The sequence below is a fragment of the Saccopteryx leptura genome, chromosome 1 (assembly GCF_036850995.1).
Source record: "Saccopteryx leptura isolate mSacLep1 chromosome 1, mSacLep1_pri_phased_curated, whole genome shotgun sequence".
Taxonomy (NCBI): Eukaryota; Metazoa; Chordata; class Mammalia; order Chiroptera; family Emballonuridae; genus Saccopteryx; species Saccopteryx leptura.
In genome coordinates, this window is record NC_089503.1 from 196,345,625 (window position 1) to 196,367,291 (window position 21,667).

Below are 21,667 nucleotides of genomic sequence, written 5' to 3' on the forward strand. Positions count from 1 at the left end.
TTCACCTGGGGGGGGGGTTCTCAGGCTTCCAGATCATCTCCATCTTATGGAAGGGAGATTCAAGCAGGTCTCTCACCAGAATCTCAGAACGGAGCACAGGTGTGGTGCAGATCTGCTCAGAGTGATGGCCAGCTTGACCTGTGCTGACAGGCTGACTAATGATGTTCACAGAGAAGGATCACCTCTCAGCAAGAGCATCCTGCTGGGACATGAGTGCAGAAAGAAAAAAAGATTCAGTGTCTTGTTTTGAAGTTAATTTAATCCCAGGGCTTTGATAGCGCTCTTGACGTCTCTCCCAGAACGCTACTGATCATGGAAACCAGGGTCCGGTGTGCTTGGGGGGTATTTCTCCATGAGGCATCCCATCACGACCCTTGCCAGCTATCTGAGTTCCTGGCCCCAGGCCTGAGTTCTCTCCGTGTCCACTCGGGAAACGCTGAGTCCCTCAAATAGCGGTTAGGGTGATTTGAGAAATAACGTCCCGGTGAGGCAGTGGCTTCCAGGGAACAGCCTCAGCTGTTTGGTCATTTATTCATCCAGTCTTCAAATATTTATCAAGTGTCCATGACATGTCAACTTCTAAGGGGTGGGAGTTGGTAGAGATATCATGGTTTTCTTACAAAATTTATGCAACAAACACCTTTATAGCACCCGGGGCGGGTGGGCAGGCAGATCTGTGATGGAAACAAGAGGTCGGCTCAGAGGCCATCAGAGATTCTCAGACTTCCCAACTCACGGCGCTTTCAGCGTCTCGGTCATCAATGTCATGGTGTTCCTTGACCCAGAGACGTATCCTGGAGTTCCGTTATTATGTCTGTAGGTCCTAACAGTCAATAGCAGTGGTCTTTGCTGTGTCAGACACAGGTGGTCCCTGCATTTCTCTGAAACACTGGGAAGGCCGGTAGTGCTCTGAGGAGTCCACCCAGTGTCTAGGGTGCCTTGGCATGATGTTTTGGGAAGCGTCCACCCGCTGTTTAGCTGCTGTTCATGCCGCGACGCAGAAAGCAGAGTCCCGACTCTGAGAGTGGGCTCTGACCACCAAGAGGCCAGAAATACCCTAATCCGTTTTTAAATTTACTTTCGGAAAAATCAAGGCCATCTATAAAGAGAACGATAACTTTTAAAAAAAAATCAACATAAAATTGCAATAAAGATTCAGTACTTTCAAGTATCGCTCTCAGCCGTGGTTTGGAACTGATGTGCCAGCCTGTGTCTGGCAGTTGCAGAAGAAAGATCAGAGATACTCTAATAGGGGCCCTGGCCGGTTGGCTCAGTGGTGGAGCATCAACCTGGCGTGCGGGAGTCCCGGGTTCGATTCCCGGCCAGGGCACACAGGAGAAGCGCCCATCTGCTTCTCCACCCCTCCCCCTCTCCTTCCTCTCTGTCTCTCTCTTCCCCTCCCACAGCCGAGGCTCCATTGAAGCAAAGTTGGCCTGGGTGCTGAGGATGGCTCCATGGCCTCTGCCTCAGGTGCTAGAATGGCTCTGGTTGCAACAGAGCGACACCCCAGATGGACAGAGCATCGCCCCCTGGTGGGCATGCTGGGTGGATCCCGGTTGGGCGCATGAGGGAGTCTGTCTGTCTGCTTCTTCGCTTCTCATTTCAGAAAAATACAAAAAAAAAAAAAAGAAAAGAAAAGAAAAAAGAAATGCTCTAATAGTAGTGAAGGCACCAAGATTCGAGAACAATGCACATTTCAAAAAAATAATAATGTAAAGGGGATTCCAAGTTATCAGTAAACTTGCTTCCTTTCCACCTATTCTGTTGAACGGGGGAGGTGACCCATCTTTTACGGATCCACTTATCAGCATTGTCCCTCTCCGTCTTCATACAAGACACAGCCACAGGTCCGGTGCTCCGTGGGTGTTCCTCCAGGTCGTAGCTCTTGCAGAAAAAGAGAAGTGAGAATGACTGTGGCGAGTTGCACGAGGCCGCAGGACAAAGGGAGATTAACTGGGAAACAGTGGAGCCTGCACGGTGAGGGGCAGAGGGTGGACGTGTGCTGGACTTGGGGATGCAGAGAAAGGAACATGTGGTTTTCTTCCAGGAAGGACGGAAGCTGAATACTGGGGTGATGGGAGAGGTGCTCCGTGCTGCTGTGTCTGTGGGAAACCCTCCCTGCAAACTAGAGGGGGCGTGTCGCCCTCTCTGGCACCCCTGCCGTGTCCACCTGACTTCACAGGTGAGACGCCGAGACCTGGCGACATCACACGGGAGGTCTGTGCCCAACGTTCTCTGTCAGACGGGACAACGGACACCTGACTTTTCTGATGACTGGAGTCACTGCTTTTTCCTCCCCCATCGCTCCCGAATTGCTTCTGGTCAACACCTCACTTTCTAATTATATATTCTTACCAACTCCCACAGAGTCTCATAGTTTCTCTCCTACGGGAATGCAAGGGAAGTTATTCTTTTAAATTTTAACGGAAAAGACCCGAATGATAATACTTGGGGTCTCTTCTCTGTCGATGCCCAAGGAATCACACTCCCCACACATGTCAATATATTTTATTCCTAGTCAAACTTCTCTGAAAGCAGCCATTACAAGTTTTGCAAACTGACTTTCCAGAGCGTCTAAACAGCCCAGAGCCTACTTAATAAATCACTAAGTTATACTTGCTCCCTTGCATTATATTGCTAAGAAAGGAACACACACACACACACACACACACACACACACACACACACACACACACACCACTGCTCATCACACCAGCCGGTTGGTTTTTAATGGGACAGAATACTCCTGAGGCTGTCTGGAGATATTTATGGTGCTAATGGTCTTGGCCATGCTTTAGAAGCAGGCTTCTGGTTTTCACATAATAATGATGTCATTTTATGGGAAACTTGGCTTTCATCTTCAATAACAAATCGAACAGAATTATAGTTTGTAATGTCCTAATCATGCTTGGTTATTGTAGCTGTGAGTCTCAGCAGGTGCTTCTTCGAGGAGACACACATGGTTTGTGGGGGGTCATCCAGGGCTCCCCGCCTGCGTTCGCATATTTCTTTCCAAAAGGACAGTTATTAGTCTGAATTCTAAAACGTGAGACGTGAGATGTTACATGACACTCGATTCTTATGACTTAAGAAACGAGGAGGTTAGACAGGCCTTGCTAGATGTAAAGTCTCTTTCAAACGGGAAAATACGGCAGGGGTATAATGCACAGAATACTGTTCCAGAAGCAAACCACAAATTAACCAGTGGGAAATGGTTTCTTAGAGTGACATACTTATGGCATTTTATTTAGATGGTACGCATTTTGGTAAAATTGTTCTAAACTTATTGAAATCATGCAATTTCAAGGAAAAGCATTTATTTTTATAGATAGAACTCTTTTTAAAATGGCCAGATTTTTCCTGAACTAGGCATTCACTGTCTTCCTCTGTTCACTGTTTTCCCCACGACAGCAGGCTATTTTTATTTTCTAGTTCTCTTAAATCCTTACTTGCCTTTTTATGATGTTGTTTAGTGTTAAATGTAGTCCCAACAGTATTTCCAGTATCAGAGCTTCGGTGTACCGTGTGCCTGAGTTCAGAGAAAGCACACATTCCAGTAGATTGTATGTGAAATGGTTCTCTGCCTTCCCGAATCCCATGAATCCCATGAATCTAAACCTGAACAACCTTCTGCCTCCGGGCTTTCTTTCAAAATAAGCAGTTGTCACCGGACTATCAGACTTACACAGCATTTAACCCCCTTCAACCTTGCTCACAACCTCTCAAGACACACAGTGAACAGAAGAGATACACCTTTTCACCCGGGCATTATGCCCACCTAGCCATTCATTCATTCATTCATTCATTCATCCATCCATCCATTTTTTCAAATAGATAGATGTCTGCTGACCTCCCTGAACATTCTACACCCCAGCAGCTTTGTTCTAACCCTACAAGCATGAGGATGAAGGAACTGCCCAGACAAAGGTGCTCAAGGAAGAATGACCATCACTTTGCCAAAGTGCGCGATAAATGCCGATGCTAAGTGCGGATGTAAAACCGCGTTGGAAGTGAGCCCAGAGATATTTTATGTCAGGATGTCACTGCATTAGTTACAAGACAGCTGTGTGTAAGGGGCGAAGGCTCTGTGTTCCATATGCGAGCCTGATGGAGAAGTCAGTGCCTCTGGCCTGCACGCAGCAAACCATCAATAAACGGAAACTCCCGGCTACGTCGTGAGAGCGTCCTGTATCGAGTGAAATAACACTGAATGAGAAGCACGGTTCTCTCAGAACCAGCGGACAGAAGATGGGGCTGCCCCAGGGCAATTAAAAGGGAATGCCGCTGTCTGATTTACGAAGAAATCTGGATAGTAAATATTGAGGCACGTGCTGAGAAACCACGAACAAAGAATGAGTAGAAGAATTCAAGAGGAACACGCCCCCTGTACTGAAACAGAATGAACTTTCTCTTCAGAAATGAGTCGAGGACGGTGGTAATCACCTTGTGATATAAGCGCACTGAATCCAAATCAATAACACGCCGTACACCTTAAACAGACACCATGTTGCCTATCGATGATGTCTCCACAACGCTGGGGCAGATGAGGAGCTGACCTCTCAGTCCTTTGCGTTTTATTATCCATTGGGACCTAATGCTGTCCCCTCTTCCCTGCCACACCCTTCCGTCTCTGGGCTACTGTCACCGACAATTCAATTCCAGTCCTCTGCACTCCCAGAAAATGTCACTCGATGCTGAGATAGCTCAGCTGACCCTTGAGCGATAGACACAGTCACAGACAAAATGATGCTCAAAGATCTTTTAAAAAAATCTTCCTGGGAGTGCAAAACTCAGGTGGGCTATTTTCCACAAACAGTTGTGAACAACAACCACTGTCCTTGCTGCACTTGCCCTGTGAGGAGACGTGAAGTGACGGGGAGAGCCCGTGGACACGGTCCTGGAAGCCTGTGGTCCTCCAGAACCAGCTCTGACCCTTCACGCCCCTGGATCAGCCCCATGGTGGGTCTCCCGCTCCCCTAACCACTGTCAGGACAGTGGCTCCGCCCCTCTCCCATGGAGGGGCGCCCATCTGAGCATCAAAAGTTTCTCGGTTGAGTTTTCTCAAATATAGAGACTTCGTGGGTCTTAATCATATTGGCTTTTAGTAAAGACTCTTGTATCAGCCGAATTTCTATACATTGTCACCCGCTGAATCTCTCTAAACACTAGTAGGTTGCTCTGAGTTCCTTAAAAGATAAATAATAAAAATCATTAAAGTTCAGCCCTGGCCGGTTGGCTCAGTGGTAGACCGTCGGCCTGGCGTGCAGAAGTCCCAGGTTCGATTCCTGGCCAGGGTACACAGGAGAAGCGCCCATCTGCTTCTCCACCCCTCCCCCTCTCCTTCCTCTCTGTCTCTCTCTTCCCCTCCTGCAGCCAAGGCTCCATTGGAGCAAAGATGGCCCGGGCGCTGGGGATGGCTCCTTGGCCTCTGCCCCAGGTGCTAGAGTGGCTCTGGTCGCAACAGAGCGAAGCCCCAGAGGGGCAGAGCATCGCCCCCTGGTGGGCAGAGCGTCGCCCCCTGGTGGGCGTGCCGGGTGGATCCCGGTTGGGCGCATGCTGGAGTCTGTCTGGCTGTCTCTCCCCGTTTCCAGCTTCAGAAAAATACACACACACAAAAAAATCATTAAAGTTCAAAAAAATGTATGTTTAATGATGCAAACAAATGTATCTGCTGGAGGCATGGTTTTGTGGTAGGCACAGGGAAGACCAGGAAGGTCTATTCAAGATTGGAATCATGAGAGAACTGTACGGAGATACAGAATTCCACATTTATTGAGGGGCGGGCCCTCACGGAGCGCATGTGTGCACACAAGTTGGACTGACTACACAGGAGCAGCTGACTAAAGCAGTTAAACTGATTTGATATATTGTGATTTGATATATTTATTTAGGGAAGTATTTCTTTTTTTAAACTGGAGTCCTTAGATTTATTCTAGCGAGCATACAAGTTCTCTGTTACATGCCCTCAGATATAATATATACTGTATTTCCCCAGGTATAAGATGCACCCTTTTTTGAAAAATTTGGGTTCTGAAGACTGGGTGTGTCTCATACAGTGGTTGTGGCATTGCAGATGCCATAGATGGAACCGAGGACGAGGCAATATATAAAGACAGTGATTCATCATCAGACACAGAGGTGGACAAGCTAACAGATGGGAGTTTTGACAGTGATGAGGAGTTGTATGAATTTTATGAGGAATAAAACTTGAGTTCAATCACTTTATGTAATACACTGTTTTTCAAATTTCGGGCCCCCAAATTAAAGTGCATCTTATACATGGGGAGTGTCTTATACATGGGGAAATACAGTACTTCCGTGTCATTTCAAGTACAATCTTTAAAAAAATATCTGCCTCTTTCAGGTCAGACCACCTGCTTTTTGGATTTTACGTAGGTTTAAGCAGACACACAACAAGATGGATTTATATTTACATGTATTTTTAGAACATAAAAATGATTTAAGTTATCATTGTAGTTCATAAATTTTTTTCCTTAAAAGAGATTGATAAAACATTAAAATTTGAAAGCACTAATAGGGACATGACTGATCAGATAACTCTTAGTCAACTGCATTAAAATTACAGTCTAAGCTTTATCTAAGGCCACTGGCCTCTGAATCTGTCAGTAGACACTGGGTCAGGCTGATGGAGTAGGAACAGTGTTTCAAAGACTCTTGATTCGTCTTGAAGTTTCTTTCCAATTTAAGTGTCGGAACTGGGGTGCAGCTCAATGATTTGTGGCTACATGAGGCATCTGAAAGGCTGTTTCTCTGGCCCTGGGTAGTAAACTGAGCGTCAGAATCCCTCCACTGTCTCTGACAGCACCTCCCTTTCACAACGGGACGTGTACCTTTCATCAGAGACGGTTGTGTTCCCACTAAGCCAGCTCTTCCCTAAATTTTGGTCATGGGCAGTGAATAAACAGTCTATGATTTAAGCTTTAGAGACGTCAAGACTATGGGATCTCCGTATTAATATGACTTCTTTACATATTTCCGAAGACTACCTGCTCTTCTTCTAAGACATTTAACTGAGGGGAAAAGAAGTCCTTCTTGTTGCTCTGGATGCTGTTGGTCAGAGATTTCATTTTCGAAAGCTATTCTGTCGTCATTCCCAATAACAACAGCAACGACATACTCCAGGAGAAAAAAAAGCAGCACCATTGTGGGTGGTTTTTCTATAAATACTTTATTTTCTGGTACTTTCATTCTTCTTATTCTTTCTCACACATATTCATACACACACACACACACAGAGTCAGAAGTTTTAAAATTACCTTTACAAGTTAAAATTTTAATTTAATCCATCCTATAACTTGCTCCCCTCTGAAATACATCTAAAGCTGGGTCATTAGGAACCTCATGCCTACACAGTGCCCGTCTCTGCTGTGTACGTGCATGTGTTTCATTATGCAAAACGCTCCTGCCCACAAATAGCCAAGCCATCTCTGTGTATCCAAATCATCTGGACAAGCATTCTAGCTGAACTGTTATGTATATTAAGTCAGTCAGCCCCAAAGTAGCCTTACAGGACTGAATGGAAGTACTATGTAAACAGTGTAGGCTACCCGTAGACTGCAAACCTCTAGGCAACTGTTTTCAGAAACAAAAACAATTGGATTTTACATTTTTCAGATTTTTGCCAGCTATTTTACAATGTAAACATAGCCTTGCTGCATTTCCTGTGGTTGTATAATTTGAAAGAGGGATGAGGTAGTGAAGATGCCTTGGTTTTATTAAATTCAATTGTTCCAACCCAAATGGCAGGACATGGACGGAGTGAACGTGGAAAATATCCATGTGATTAACGAAACAAGCAAGCACATGCATGTGCATGTTCACGTTGTACGTGTTTACGCATATACATGTGTGAGTGCATGTATACACATGCAGGGTCCCTTCCCCATTTTCTTTCCTCCTTACTGGACGTAGGAAACAATACTTGCAGCTTTCTGTAGCTACTCACTCACCTGAGCTGTTCTGCCACTTTGGATAAGGGCTTGAGGAAGGTTAATGATATTAAATTGTGTTGTTGCCCAAAGTGTTTATTCTTGTACTTGATCTGCGTGGCACAGCAAACCCAGTCACAGCACTGCAAAGGAGACAGGGAGTCCTGGTCAGGTGTTTGACCTTCCTGTGTCCTGTTTTTCAACATGGGATACAATTCTTCTTGTTTCCTATTAAATTTTACTACCTTGTTCTGAGATTTTAAAACATAGTTTTAGCTTTATCTCCTGCAACCTATTCTTTCTGTTTCTTCTCTTGTTCTTTCCTTCCTTCCTTCCTTCCTTCCTTCCTTCCTTCCTTCCTTCCTTCCTTCCTTCCTTCCTTCCTTCCTTCCTCCCTCCCCCCCCCTCCCTCCCCCCCTTCCTTCCTCTTTTTCTTTCATTTTAAAACACTGAAATCAAGATGTGGTCTTCTACAGCAGAACACACCACTTTGCCTCCATTTCTTCTGCCTTGCAGTAAAGGTAACAGTGTTTGAATGGAGCAGTTTCAGAACCTATTTAGATTTCAAGATTTCTTTCAATCCCCCCACCCTTTTTTAAGTAGTAATGGTACAAAGAGACATTAGACTATTTAGGAACTATTTTTTCTTTTTTAAAGTAGAACAGTAAAGAAGCCTTAAATTAAATGATGTAAATCTAGCAGGCAGCAAAAGTTAATTGTGCCTTTTTTTTTTGTATTTTTCTGAAGTGAGAAGCGAGGAGGCAGAGACAGACTCCCGAATGCGCCTGACCGGGATCCACCCAGCATGCCCACCAGAGGGCAAAGCTCTGCCCATCTGGGGTGTTTGTCCATTGCTACCAGAGCCATTTTAGTGCCTGAGGCAGAGGCCATGGAGCCATCCTCAGCACTCAAGCCAACTTTGCTCCAATGGAGCCTCGGCTGCAGGAGGAGAAGAGAGATACAGAGAGGAAGGAGAGGGGGAGGGGTGGAGAAGCAGATGGGCGCCTCTCCTGTGTGCCCTGGCCGGGAATCGAACCCGGGACTTCCGTAAGCCAGGCCGACGCTCTACCACCGAGCCAACCGGCCAGGGACTAAACTGAAAAAATATTAAAACCTTTTTTATTCTACTATCCACATCAGAATAACAACTTCATCCCACAGCCAATATAAGAGAGACCCATCAGCTAACTTCTCTGGAGTGTGACAGAAAGTGAGAATTGATCATAACGAAAGTGAGCAGAGCGGACACTGGCTGCAAGGGACCATAGGGTGGGTATGGGAGGAGGAGCATACTCTTAGGGGATCAACATGAGTCCCTGTGGCCCCGTTGCTCAGAGAATCCAGCCCCCCACCCACAGACATCCCAGCATCTCATCCCCACCGCACTCTTCCCCCATTGGGGTGGGCGTTTCACATGGCATGTGTGATCACGGCTGCACAGAGTGTTCACAGTGAGAATCACAGAGAGGTGCTCTCAGATCTCCTCTGAGCTGCAAGTACACACTGATGTGCATGGGCCAAGGACAGCCACAGAAAATGTCACAGCTGCAGACAGCGCTATTAACCATGAAAATCCCACGGTTCTTCCTTAGCACGTGCTTCTAGAGACATTTCTTCTATCTCTGTTACTGTTCCAGGATCAATCCTTTCTTCATCTCTCCGTTGGCCACTTTTTCTAACCTACCACCACTTTGTGTTTCATCCAAGTTGCTTCCCTGACTTGGGATAAATATTCCGCTCTCCACCAGCCCTAGAAACCAGTCAGAGCCATTTCCTTTCTCGAACGATTTTTTGATGAATGGTTACTAAGGAAAACAAATCCCACAAAGACACACGGGACAAGGCATGAGGAATGCTGATACTTTCATAGCCGCGTCCCTGGAGCTCCAATCTCACGAGGCCAGCCCTCTTTGAAGCTTCAGTGTAGGACCCACCGGGCAGGTCTGAACTTGAGTTATTCCCACGAGTCCTCTAAGATCCCGCTATTTCAAGTGTTGCTTTTGTGTTTCCTCAGGTGTCCCCTCCCACCCAACCCCCACACTTCCCATATAACTCTCCTTTCTTGTTGCTATCCTATGTAGTAAGTGACAAATACCTCGCGGTGACAAACAGTGCCTATTTGGGTAGGCAGGTCACTCAAATGGAGTTCATCTATAACCCCAAGTTGGGCTCCATGGTTGCCAGTCAGTGTCTTCCTGCCCTGTTCTGCAAGAACTGGCTAGGTCTATTTGTCATTTTTGCCATTTGGAAAAAATAAAATAAAAAGTCCACCAAGGCTTATTGTCATTAGGATAAATAATTCTCGGCAGATACGTGCTTACATCTCCATTTGGTATAACTGTATGAAGCACAGAGCAATTTACTTGTGTTCATTGTAAGTGACTGGAACTTCTTTTCCACTGTGAAAATACAAAATGCGTTTTTTATTTTGAGAGGTTATTATAGAAGTTTTCATTGCAATCAAATAAACTACTATGGTCAGTCTGGGAACTTCAAAAACAAATTTAAATTAAAAGAAAAGTTATGCATATAAGGAAGTAAAATTTTATTTAAGAATATTCAAACAGGATAGGAATCTAATAGCTGAAACCCGGTGTATAGTTATAAATGCACGTCTTTAAATGTGGGATGGAGTGAGGTCCAATTGGGATGGTCCACCTTCGGCATGTGTTAAATCTGGTTTGAGGGATGCCACACACTTGTGAATTGAAATAATAAGACATAATATTTTTTTCCTAGCAGCAATATTTCATATGAACATTCACACACACACACACACACACACACACACACACACACACTTCCTTTTTCTTTCACTGTAGGTATAATGCAGCATTTATAAGTTTGAGAATTCCTTAAAACAAAAAATTAGGCAAACTATAACACAGAGAAAGCATATTTTACTAAATTAGTATTTTCCAGTGATTTCTAATGGCATATACTGAAATAAGATTTTGGAGTATTTGCTCTGTTAGTTAAGAATATGTGAAATAATCCAAAAGTTTGAACTATTCCACTTACAGGTGAAATGAAGCTAACAGGAATAGAGTGGTGACTGTGGAAATGCCTATGAAACATTGTATACATTTCATCTCATAAATGAAATGTTTCTCATATGTAGTAGGGGCTTGTTCTGGAATATTCGACTTAATAGAACACAATAAACAAAACTGAAATGATCACTAGAGAAAGCCACTTATTCAATTCCCTTTCTAAAATAAATGAGAAGTAAACAGAGCACATTAGCACTATAATATAGGTGGATAGATGGCTAAATATGTAGGTATTTTTTTTTTGATATTTTAAATATGTAGGTATTTTTAAAGTTAGATATTCAAGGATAGAAGGATAGAAAGACGTATCCACTCAGAGGTGTCAGTTTCCTGTGTCCAGACATTCTGAAGAAAGCAAAGATAGATTGCTTTTTTTTTTAGCTTATGTGTATCTGGTGCTTTGTTCGTCGCAACCTTCCTTTAACAAGAAAACCAGATGTGGCAGATGCCTGGTATGAATCTCATAAAGCATTTTTAATATCAACTCTCTTTTACACAATGTCATTTGTATGAGTCATTCACAAGCAAATGAAAACACTTGCATTCTATTTCACTGGTAATACATTCAGCTTTCAGATCCAGAGAAAGGGCATGCCACATGCCCTGTCTGGTCTTCCCAATTATTGCTTCAGAAATCTCACGAAAGCTTGACTTTCCGACTCTAAAACTTTTATTTTTGTGTGACTTCTGTATATTCACCTGCATTGTCTATAAATTCTATTTATTCCATTGTTTTAGATGAGAATTTCTTGAAAATGATTGCCACAATATTTAACTGTCTTCATGCATATTTTAAGCTCAACAAATGGTTACTGTGGGTGTTTAAGCTACAGCCACCATGGAACACAGGGTGGGGGTTCTTCAGAGACTTGGAAATAGAATCACCCTGTGACCCAGCAATCCCACGTCTGTGTGCATAGCTGAAGGAGCCGCAGTCAGGATCTGTTAGAGAGCCCTGCGCGTCCATGTGCGATGCAGCATTATTCACAAGAGATAAGATACAGACACAACCTAAACTTCCATCAGGGGATTAAGGGACAGAGAAAATGTGGTATAGGCATACGATGAAATCCTACTCAGCCTCCAAACAAGGAGGAGATCCTGCCGTGTGCAGTAACACGGTGGACTTGGAGGGCGCCCTGCTAAGTCACAGAAGCAGCGATGCTGTATCATCTCACATACAGGTGGGATCTAAAACAGTCAAACTCATGGAAACAGAGAGTAGAACGGTGGTTGCCAGGTGCTAGGGGTCAGGGGTAGGGATGAAGAAGTGATGCTCATAGGGCACAAAGTTTTAATTAGGCAGGACAAATCATTCCTGAATATCCACGACACAGCAGAGTACTTCTAGTGAGCCACACCGCATTGTCTATTTAAAATTTGCTGAGGGTAGATCTTGTGTGATGTGTTCTTACCACACCACCATAACACTAGTACTGGTTCTAATACGAACCCTGAAGTCTGCACGAATACTAACCCTAACACTTATCATAAAGGAGGTAATGTTGGTGGGTGATGGGTGTGGTAGGTCCTTTCTGGTGGTGATGGTGTCACAGGCATATAGTGATTTCCAAACTCACTGAGTTATATCCATGAAATATGTACAGCTTCTTACATGTCAATCAAACCTTAAGAACGTGGTTAAATATCAATAATTTAAATATCATTGATGTCTTATATGGTGGCCAGTGGGTACTAGAATTATTGGGCGGGGAGGGGGGGAATCGTTTCATAGATTATACAACTATCTGACCACTATATTGCAATTGTACGCCTGGAACTAGTATAAAATAAGACCGAATGTTAAACTAAAAATAAATAAGGAAATAAATAAATAAATAAATATCATTGATGCCTTGATATTTTCAAATGCTGAATAAGTAACTGCAAGTTTTAACTGTGGAACACAGACGTCAGAAACTATTTCATGTTTGTGCTTTCACATTTAAAGAGGTAGAACTTTCTTTTTTCATTTATAAGTATGGGCTACGACTCGGTACATTATCAACTCATAATACGCATTTGTAATCACACAAAGTGCATCGTAAAGTCATGTTAAATATTAGCTCCCACAACTGGACCATAATCAATTAGAAGAAACATTCCCTTTTAATAGAGTATGGAGTATCCTTCTGATGTGCAAAGATGTCTCCTGGAGGCTTATTTTTCAGTAGAAGGGGGCAAAGTGACCAGCGATGCCAACATTCAGATTTTATCACGTGGTCCTGAATCAGGCCATCAGGTGGGCACACACCCTAATGTCTGAGACGCTAAAATGAAACGTGTGTCTTAGCTGAGAATCAATGAAATGTGGTAATCGAATTAATGACAAAAATCAGGGGAAACTTTTCTCTGCAGTTCTCCATTATCAAGTAAATTAGCTAATTTTCACGTAGCGTTAGGCAATTTTCTTTGCAGTATTCATGGGTTAGAATCATTTAATCTTCACAGAAGTCTGTTGAATATGTGCCATTATTAATTCTCATTCTGCAAATGAGGAAAGTGTGATGTTTATGATTAAGTATCCTGCACAAGATTATATATAGTTCATGACCAGGCAGCCAGGATTCAGCAGTCTCCTCAGAACTAATGTTGTTTTCAAGTGTTATTTTTATCGAAAGATAATATCTTTTTCCCCTCCTCACCCAAACCAAGTTTCTTTCAGTAAGACATATGCTCACGTCCAGAAAGCAAGAAACTTGTCTTCAACAGATCAGATGTGTTTGAAGCAGAATTCTTAGCTTGGGATTGAACATCTTCTCATCATTCAGCTTCTGTGCCGAGAAAAGGACTGCTCTCTGTTTTCGCAAAGAAAAAGAATAATCATCCCTCCCTGAAGAGGGTGTCAGCTTCCGCTCCTGCTTTTGAAAAATCAGCTTCCGGTCTAACTTGTATCTTTTTTTTTTTTTTTTTTTGGCAGGATAATTGGTTATTCTGTGTCACTGAGATGTTTCTAGGTAGGACTTATTTTTGGTTTATTCTGTCGCAGGCTTTGCGAGGAGGCTTTCTAAACTGGAGAGCTGTTGTCGTTCATTGATTTGAAGAAGTCACGGCTATTACTCCTTGATTAGGGCATCTTCTTCACTTCACTGTTTTCTGGAGACTTGATGAGATTTGTTAGGAAGCTCTAAGGTAGTCAGATTTTTTGAAAAAAAAAACCAAACAAAAACAATCAACATCAAGAAGATGAAGTTACATTCTGTTACCAGAGACCCAATGACGACGTTCAAGGGACCCAGACAGGTTGGGAGTAAGAACAAGCGAAATGATTTAGCGGGCAAACGGCTAACGTGGAACTAGTATAATGTTAAACTGGAGAAAATCTTAGTAAAAAAAATATATATATAAAAAAGCAAGCACCGCAGATGTGACATAAGCCACTTCAGAATAATAATAATGAATGTCCTAATTTACCAGGAAGATAGAATAGCTCTAAATGAGTTCATGATCATCTATTTCAGAACACAATGCATTTCTACAGGGGACACAGAAGGAGCAAATTTTGGGTTAGTTTTGCTTTTCTTTTTCGTGACTCTGTAGATGTGAACCCCTTCTGTGGTGTCTTTTGGTGACTACTATAACGAAAAAACAAACAAACAAACAAACAAAACTCGGTGGCCCTAGCTGAAGAGGCTCATTATAATCTCAGCCGATTTCTTTGGCTAATGAATTAATTGCCATTTTTATCATCAGCAATGGGAAAATGTACAAGACCAATCAGAAAGTGTTCCCCTGGTTGTCCCCAGGGTTTTATGGCATGGACCCTGAGAGTTAACGGCTGCGACAGGGGTCACTGTCCTACCTGCCATGCTGAGTGAGACTTGGTTGGCCTGGCTGGTGTCACCACAATATACAGGTTCCAGCCTGTCTCCTTTCCCACAGCAGCGACGGCTGCATCTGGCTCGCAGAGCGGAGCTCAGGGACGGGCACTGTCCTCTTTCCCGGCTGGCCTGAGCCCTTGCTGTCTGACTTACAGATAGTTACGCTCTGCTGTAGACTAACGGGGGCGAGCACGCCCGTCAGGGCAGGAGCCGTTACTGCTCAGCCTGCTCTGAGGGGAAATGAATTCAGGGACTCTCTATTCTTAAACAGAAATATGATTTGTATATAAAAAGCTGTATATAAAATTACTCCGAGCAGAATAGGTCTCAGCGAAAGCATGCCTCTCAAACCTTTGTTTCGAGGCAAGTTGTCCGTGAACACTCATCAAGAAAACAAGGGCATAGAAACAAAATGGGATCTTCTCAGTCAACTCTAACTCCTGGGTACAGTAACTAAAAAACAAAACAAAACAAAAACCGAGGATTTAGGTGCCTTGTTCTCTCGATCATTTTAACCCCAGCACATCACTTCGAATTTCTGGAATGTTTACGCCAGAAAGTCACTGGGTGTGTCTCCCAGTCATATCAGCAGGGGGTCATCGCATGATTCTCGTCCAGCCGGGGTCATCAGTGAGAAGGAAGGAATCTGAGAGCCCAGATTCCAGATGGATGACTGTGCCTCTTGGCTGCACGGACACAGAGCTGAGCTCGCTTGGGCTTTCCTCTAGGGTCCCTTCCCCGAGGGCTGCCAGGGCACACCGAGGCTTTAGGTTTCCTTCCCGAGGACCAAGGGAGGCTGTTGGGATGCTACCATTGTGGCATAACCACAATGGTGCCTTCAGCCCCTGCCCCTTCTGCTTTGACTCCCTGCCCTTGAGCAACCGCCACTAAGTTGGCCAGTATTCAGCTCGACGGTTTCTCAATCTAGCCACCCCTCTGATGGTGTCTGAAAATCTGGGTTTACTTTCTCAGATGCCCACATCAGGTGTCCCATGTTCCCTCGTTAGACCTTCCACCTGACTCCTCCTCTTCTTAGCACCTTTGCCTCTACCTGCTTCTGCGTATGCTGACGGGCACTTCCAGGCTACAGTCCCCAGAGCTGCCGTGCCTTTGTCTTCCTTGGTCAGCTCCACCTCCTCCGCCTGGGCTCCCCCCATCGCCCCGTCCATCCTGACTGGCACCGAGCGAAGTTGTGTCCATCTAACAGGCCAAGCTCTGTCCCACCAACGGCCCACTCTCCATCTCTTCCAGGGGCTCCTCACATCTAGCATTTGGTTGTTTCAGATTGTCGTTTCAGAGCAACACGAATGTGAGACATCGGAAAGGCTGATAAAACCATCGCTTTCCACAAGAAAACTCAGCTATTCAAGATGACAGACAGCCTGGTTTGCTCTCTGCTCTGTACTTAGCTAGATGGCTAACTCCGTATTGGTAAGCCTTGTTTTATATTCATTCAGAAGAAGTACAAATACTTCCTCTTAGTGTTGTCATGAATATTAAATGATATACTATTACCTGTTAAGGACTATCACAGTGCTTAGGGTTTACTAATAGGCTAGCTAAATGAATACTATTTTTTTTTAAAAAAAGTATAATAACTATTATGCTTATATTATAATAGGTTCTTTTTTTTCATGACAGAGACAGAGAGAGATAGAGAGAGGGACAGATAGGGACAGACAGACAGGAAGGGAGGAGATGAAAAGTATCAATTATTTGTTGCGGCACCTCAGTTGTTTATTGATTGCTTTCTCATATGTGCCTTGACTGTGGGGCTACAGCAGACCGAGTAACTCCTTCCTCCAGCCAGTGACCTTGGGTCCAAGCTGGTGAGATTTGCTCAAACCAGATGAGCCCACACTCAAGCTGGCGACCTCGGGGTCTTGAACCTCGGTCCTCCACATCCCAGTCCAATGCTCCATCCTCTGCACCACCACCTGGTCAGGCTGCAACAGGTTCTTGAATAAGTTTTCTCAAAAACATCTCCCCGGTCCAACAACATTTTTTTCTCCAATCCCAGCTCTCATTGTGTCAGTTTCTGGCTGGAAACCTTCCATGCGTGTATGGTAACCTTCTGTCAACAGTGCTGGTTACTGTGGACACAGCTGACGTCTTCAGCATCTGTTCCTACACTACCATTTCCTATTTTATTTTTTATCCACCCAACACAGGCAACTCCCCAGTCCCCGAATGTCCTGCTATTTCCAGCCAAATCTCAGCTGGGTCTGATCCTCCTTCTAGGAACACACATCCCTATCTGGAATTGCTGGTGTCCAGTCCTGTCAAGCCACCCCCGAGGACTCCAGCCCTTCCTCCTCCATGACCTCTCCCTGTCTGCTAGAAGAAGAAAGAGTATTGCCTGTCCTTTGTCCCCACGGCCCACCGTGGTTCTTCTCGTGGTGCATATTGCATTCGGCCCGTGAGGCGGAAAATCATGATTGTGTCCCGTGTGTACCCCATGAAAACAACCCACCACGTCACACGTGTGTGTCAACTAAACTCCGCGATGAGGAATGGCTTGGGGAGCCCCGCGCTGAGAGATGAGTGACTAGAACTAAATTAAGTCACTATATAAAATGTGGATGCTTTCAGTTAAGTGCCCAGTTTGGAAGGGGTCGTGCCAGCTCTCTCCTGCTGACCAGCGGATGACAAGGTGTGATGCTCCCAGGAAAGCCATGTGAGGAGAAAGAACAGCGCATCCAGAACTTCCTACACACAGTTTCCAATCCTTTCCCCCCCCAAACCATATTTATCCAAAAAATGGAAGCAAGAGAGGAGCCAAATGCCAAGACTGAGACTAGATGCTGTCATACTCGAGAAGCAGTATTTCCTACTGACCCGTGAGAGTGACCCCAGGGTCACAGCCCTTGGCTCCAAACAAGTCGCTGAGATCCCTTGGTTCAGAATTCTGAGGACAACCAGAAACAACACTAAAAGGAGAAAAAAAAAAAAAAAAAGGTATCCTCTTCAAAGTGTGTGTGTGTGTGTAGAGTTTATAATTAATATCCATAGGCACACCCACCCACAGCACTCAAAGCCTCTCGGACTCTCTGTTCCTGTGACTCTGCTCCACACAGTGTTACATTTCAGGATTCTCAGTATTCTGCTTGGGGTGATGGCTCTTTAGAGCCCGTCACTGACCTTTGAATGTTACATGAACAGTGCTGATCAGTGAAACAGCTGCATTGGAGCTGGATGGTTTGGGGACGGTTTTACAGGCCTTCTCAGCCCCTGCAGCTTCTTAGGTTAAAATGGGGGAGGTTTCAGGGTAGGAGTGTCACTCAGAGGGCCTGATCATGTGCTCCATGACCTCTTCTTCAGACCAAAATAAAATAAAACTCCAATTTGCATTCATTAAAAACAGGAAAATCCAGATAGAACTCGGGGGAAGGGGGCTCACTTCACTGCTCACAACAACACCCAGAGTGACGTATCTGAGTCTCCGTCCAGTGGGCTTCCCTCAGGGGCCCATTAAAAACTGGGGTCAGTGATTCACATGGACTTTGGAGATTTTTAAAAAGCTAATTTATTTCACTGGTTTTAATCATGTTTGATCACAGTGGTGATGTAAGTTCTTAGACTTGAGGGGGGGCGATTATTTTGAATCAGTATCAAGGTTCATCGTGGGAGGATAAAGCCTACCAAGCAGGAGAAGATGACGTGATCTGAACACTTGTTAAATTCCTTTATAATTTCAGGTTCTGTCTTACTATTTTTATTTATACTTGAGCTAAAAAAATCTGTCCACGGAATGAATTTTGTTACAGACAGGACCAGACAGGTGCACATGAGAACGCCGCAGCTCGTTGAGGAACAGAGGAATTGTTCTCAGAACAGCCTACCTAACCGGTGTCACCTCTATAGCTTTTGTTCTGTCCTGAGGCCATCAAGGGGCAAACGGATCTGTCACACAGTCAGTCTGACTGTCACTGACATGTGTTACCAGCAATGCCACTGTGTAACCACAATAACAGGACACATTGCCGATAGTGGTGGAAGCTTTCTGAGGTCCTGCTTCTGTTCATCTGTATCCTTACAGGGTGTGAGCATCTCATATCTGCAAACACGGAACTCCCCTGAGGTTCTAGAGAGGGCTGGGGCCATTTCTCTACCTTGTATTTTAAGCCCTGTCAGACCCGACAAGGCAGGGGATCAGTCTGGGGACACAGTTCTCTGACCCTTGGACTCCCTGGTACAAACGTCACCGTGTGCCAGAAGGGAGATGTGCCAGGCAAGGAAATTAAGCTTAAGTATCTGTCAGATATTTCATTTCCAGCCCTCAGCAGCATCCAGGTGTGTGTGTGTGTGTGTGTGTGTGTGTGTGTGTGTGTATGTGAAAAATACTTAAACCTTCGTTCAAGGTTTTTTTTTTTTTTTAAATGACTATTTTACTTCAAACCTACTACTTAATGACTATCTTATTTCAAACCTACTGCATCTTAACATTTTGAGTGAATGAGGACCCTAAACTATTCAGAGTCTGCTTTATCGACACCAGCAAGTCAGTGAAACCAAAATTAGGATGTAACCGATCCACGTTCTTACCTTCACGTCTTTGATATTCATCCGGGTCCCCTCCTTCCCTACGAAGATGTCGTCGATGTCCACGAGGATGTACCTGTCCAAGGACAAGGTCAGCCTCTTCCCTGACAGGAAGGACACGGCATCTAGGAAGATGAGCTTGTGCAGCCAGAAGTTCAAGTTGTTGCCAAAGAGGACTCGCTGGATCCCGTCCCGCAGCCCCAGGTCGTGGATGACCGTGGCGTAGAGAGTCTTGCTGGACAAGGAGGGTGGGCCCTTTCCTGTCTGGAGGGTGGTTAGCAGCACGGGCTGGAACGTGGAGTGGTTGGACTGGAAGATAGTCCAGTCCTCCCCGGGCAGAGGGCCCTGCCTCACCCTGGGTGCCTTGGTGATGTGCAGCAGTGGGGACTGGGGGGTGACAAAGCAGTCCTTCAGGGCCAAGTTGTTGAGGAGGCTCAAGGGGAGGCCCTTTAGCTGTGCGCTGGGTGCGCTGTTCTCGTTGGCTTTGTGGAAACCGATGATGCTCACGCCGTACTCCAAGCAGTATTTCTCCAAGAGCTCTCGGTTCCAGGAGTCCATGCCCACATACTTGAGAATGTTTTCATAGATGACCAGGACGTATTTCCCCCTGCCACTGTCCGTGAGAGGAGGGATGTCCCCCTTTGCCGGGGCGATGACCATGTGGTACTGGAATCGGCTGGACTCCAGGATGGCGATGATGTCTTGGCCGAGCTGGGAGTACTGGCTCTCCACGAACAGCAGGATCGTGGGGTAGGTGTGGGACATGTCGATGGGTCTCACCGTCTTCAGCTCTGCAGACCGATAGGGGAGCATTTTGGGGTCGGCACACTCGGCCTTCGCAGTGGTGTCCTCGAGCATCATCTCCTGTTTGTAGCCTGAGTAGAGGAAGTAGGCAGAGACCACGATGCTCGCCAGGCAGAAGGTGGCCAGGAGCACGATCAGCGTGCGGAGACTCCTCCGAAGCCTCAGGGTGAGATTCATGTTTCACAGCCCTGCTCTGGGAGGCATCCCCCGATTCCTTCCCTAGGGGACCATGGCGGGAACAGTGGGAGATGGCACCAATCCCGCTTCCCGCGAGTTCATGTCACCATTGCCGACTGTGAACGGTGTCGGGGGCACTCGCGGCCGCTAACAGCAGGCAGGCAGTGGGCCGGGGGCGGAGGCCGGGAGAGTCGCGAGGCGGCCAGCACCGAAGGGTCCTTCAGCGTCCTTCAAACGTCACCTGGACAAGGGAGGAGAAATGCCATGACTGAGACAAACGAAAACAGAAATGTTTTTGTGTACGCGCAGGCTGACACATCAGAAACACCCACATCAAAGGTAAAGTTAGTGTAGAGGACGTGCTAAAGTATCAATTGTCTGATGATTATGATCTATGTTTCACCTACTTAGGGGAAAGTAGATGTTACCCATGTTCTCAAGAATATAGAATTTTATTTGATTTTATATATTTGCACATATATATTTGCACAGATATACAAATATTTGTATACTTGTATGTACATAATATACAAATATATATATATTTTTACAAATATATATTTATATATATAGTGTATATTTATATTGTGTATATTGTGTATGTATATATATTGTGTATATATATATGTTATATATACAAATATTGAGATCAACTTTTCAAACTAGACATCTCAAAAAAAGAGGCAGGAGAGAAAGCTTTCATGTAAAATGCGGACCACTACAGAGAGAGCTTCTCCTGGCTGACACACATTGAGCACAACATAGAATTAGGATGTCAGGTGTTGGTGTGGGGGCTGGAGCAAGGGGGCTTAAGTACCCAGGGAGTCAAGCTGAGGGGATGATTTTCTCTGATGCACAGAGTCCTTAGAGGCTTAATAACATTCCCTTAACAACATTCTCCTTCGCAGTCACAAGGAGACACCGGTCCCTCCCCTGAATGATAGACAAAGTAGACAGGATGTCTCCCTCTCTATTCTTAGAGGCAAAGGGAGAGAGAAGCCATGGGAGAAAGGACAAAATGGAGTGACCACGTCAGGTCCCCCCTGAAGACATCCGGGTGGGGGACCGGGTGAGGACAGTGCCTTGACCAGAGCCAGCTCCTGCCGTCAGAATTAAAACCGAGTTTTCCATTGTTAGGTTTTATCCAACCATCAAATGTTCTCTTTTCCCATCATCTGCTCAGTTCAAAAGAAAAAAGTATACAGAGACCATGAAAAACCACCTTTTCCAAACTGCATCATCGCCAACACACATGATTTTCCACTATCGTGAGATGTTTTTTCCTTGGTACGGGTGATTTTTAGTGAATTCTTTCTGGACA

At 45.0% G+C, this 21,667-nt stretch overlaps 1 protein-coding gene across 1 annotated transcript in view; it reads right to left on the minus strand.

The window, feature by feature from the left end:
• The window catches only part of LOC136405163 (bifunctional heparan sulfate N-deacetylase/N-sulfotransferase 4), a 165,303-nt gene that overhangs the window by 113,014 nt on the left and 30,622 nt on the right, over window positions 1–21,667 (minus strand). Inside the window, exon 2 of the mRNA XM_066384255.1 lies at window positions 19,369–20,587. Within this exon, the coding sequence (XP_066240352.1) occupies window positions 19,369–20,346 (978 nt within the window). The 5' untranslated portion in view covers window positions 20,347–20,587. The remainder of the gene's footprint in view (window positions 1–19,368; window positions 20,588–21,667) is intronic.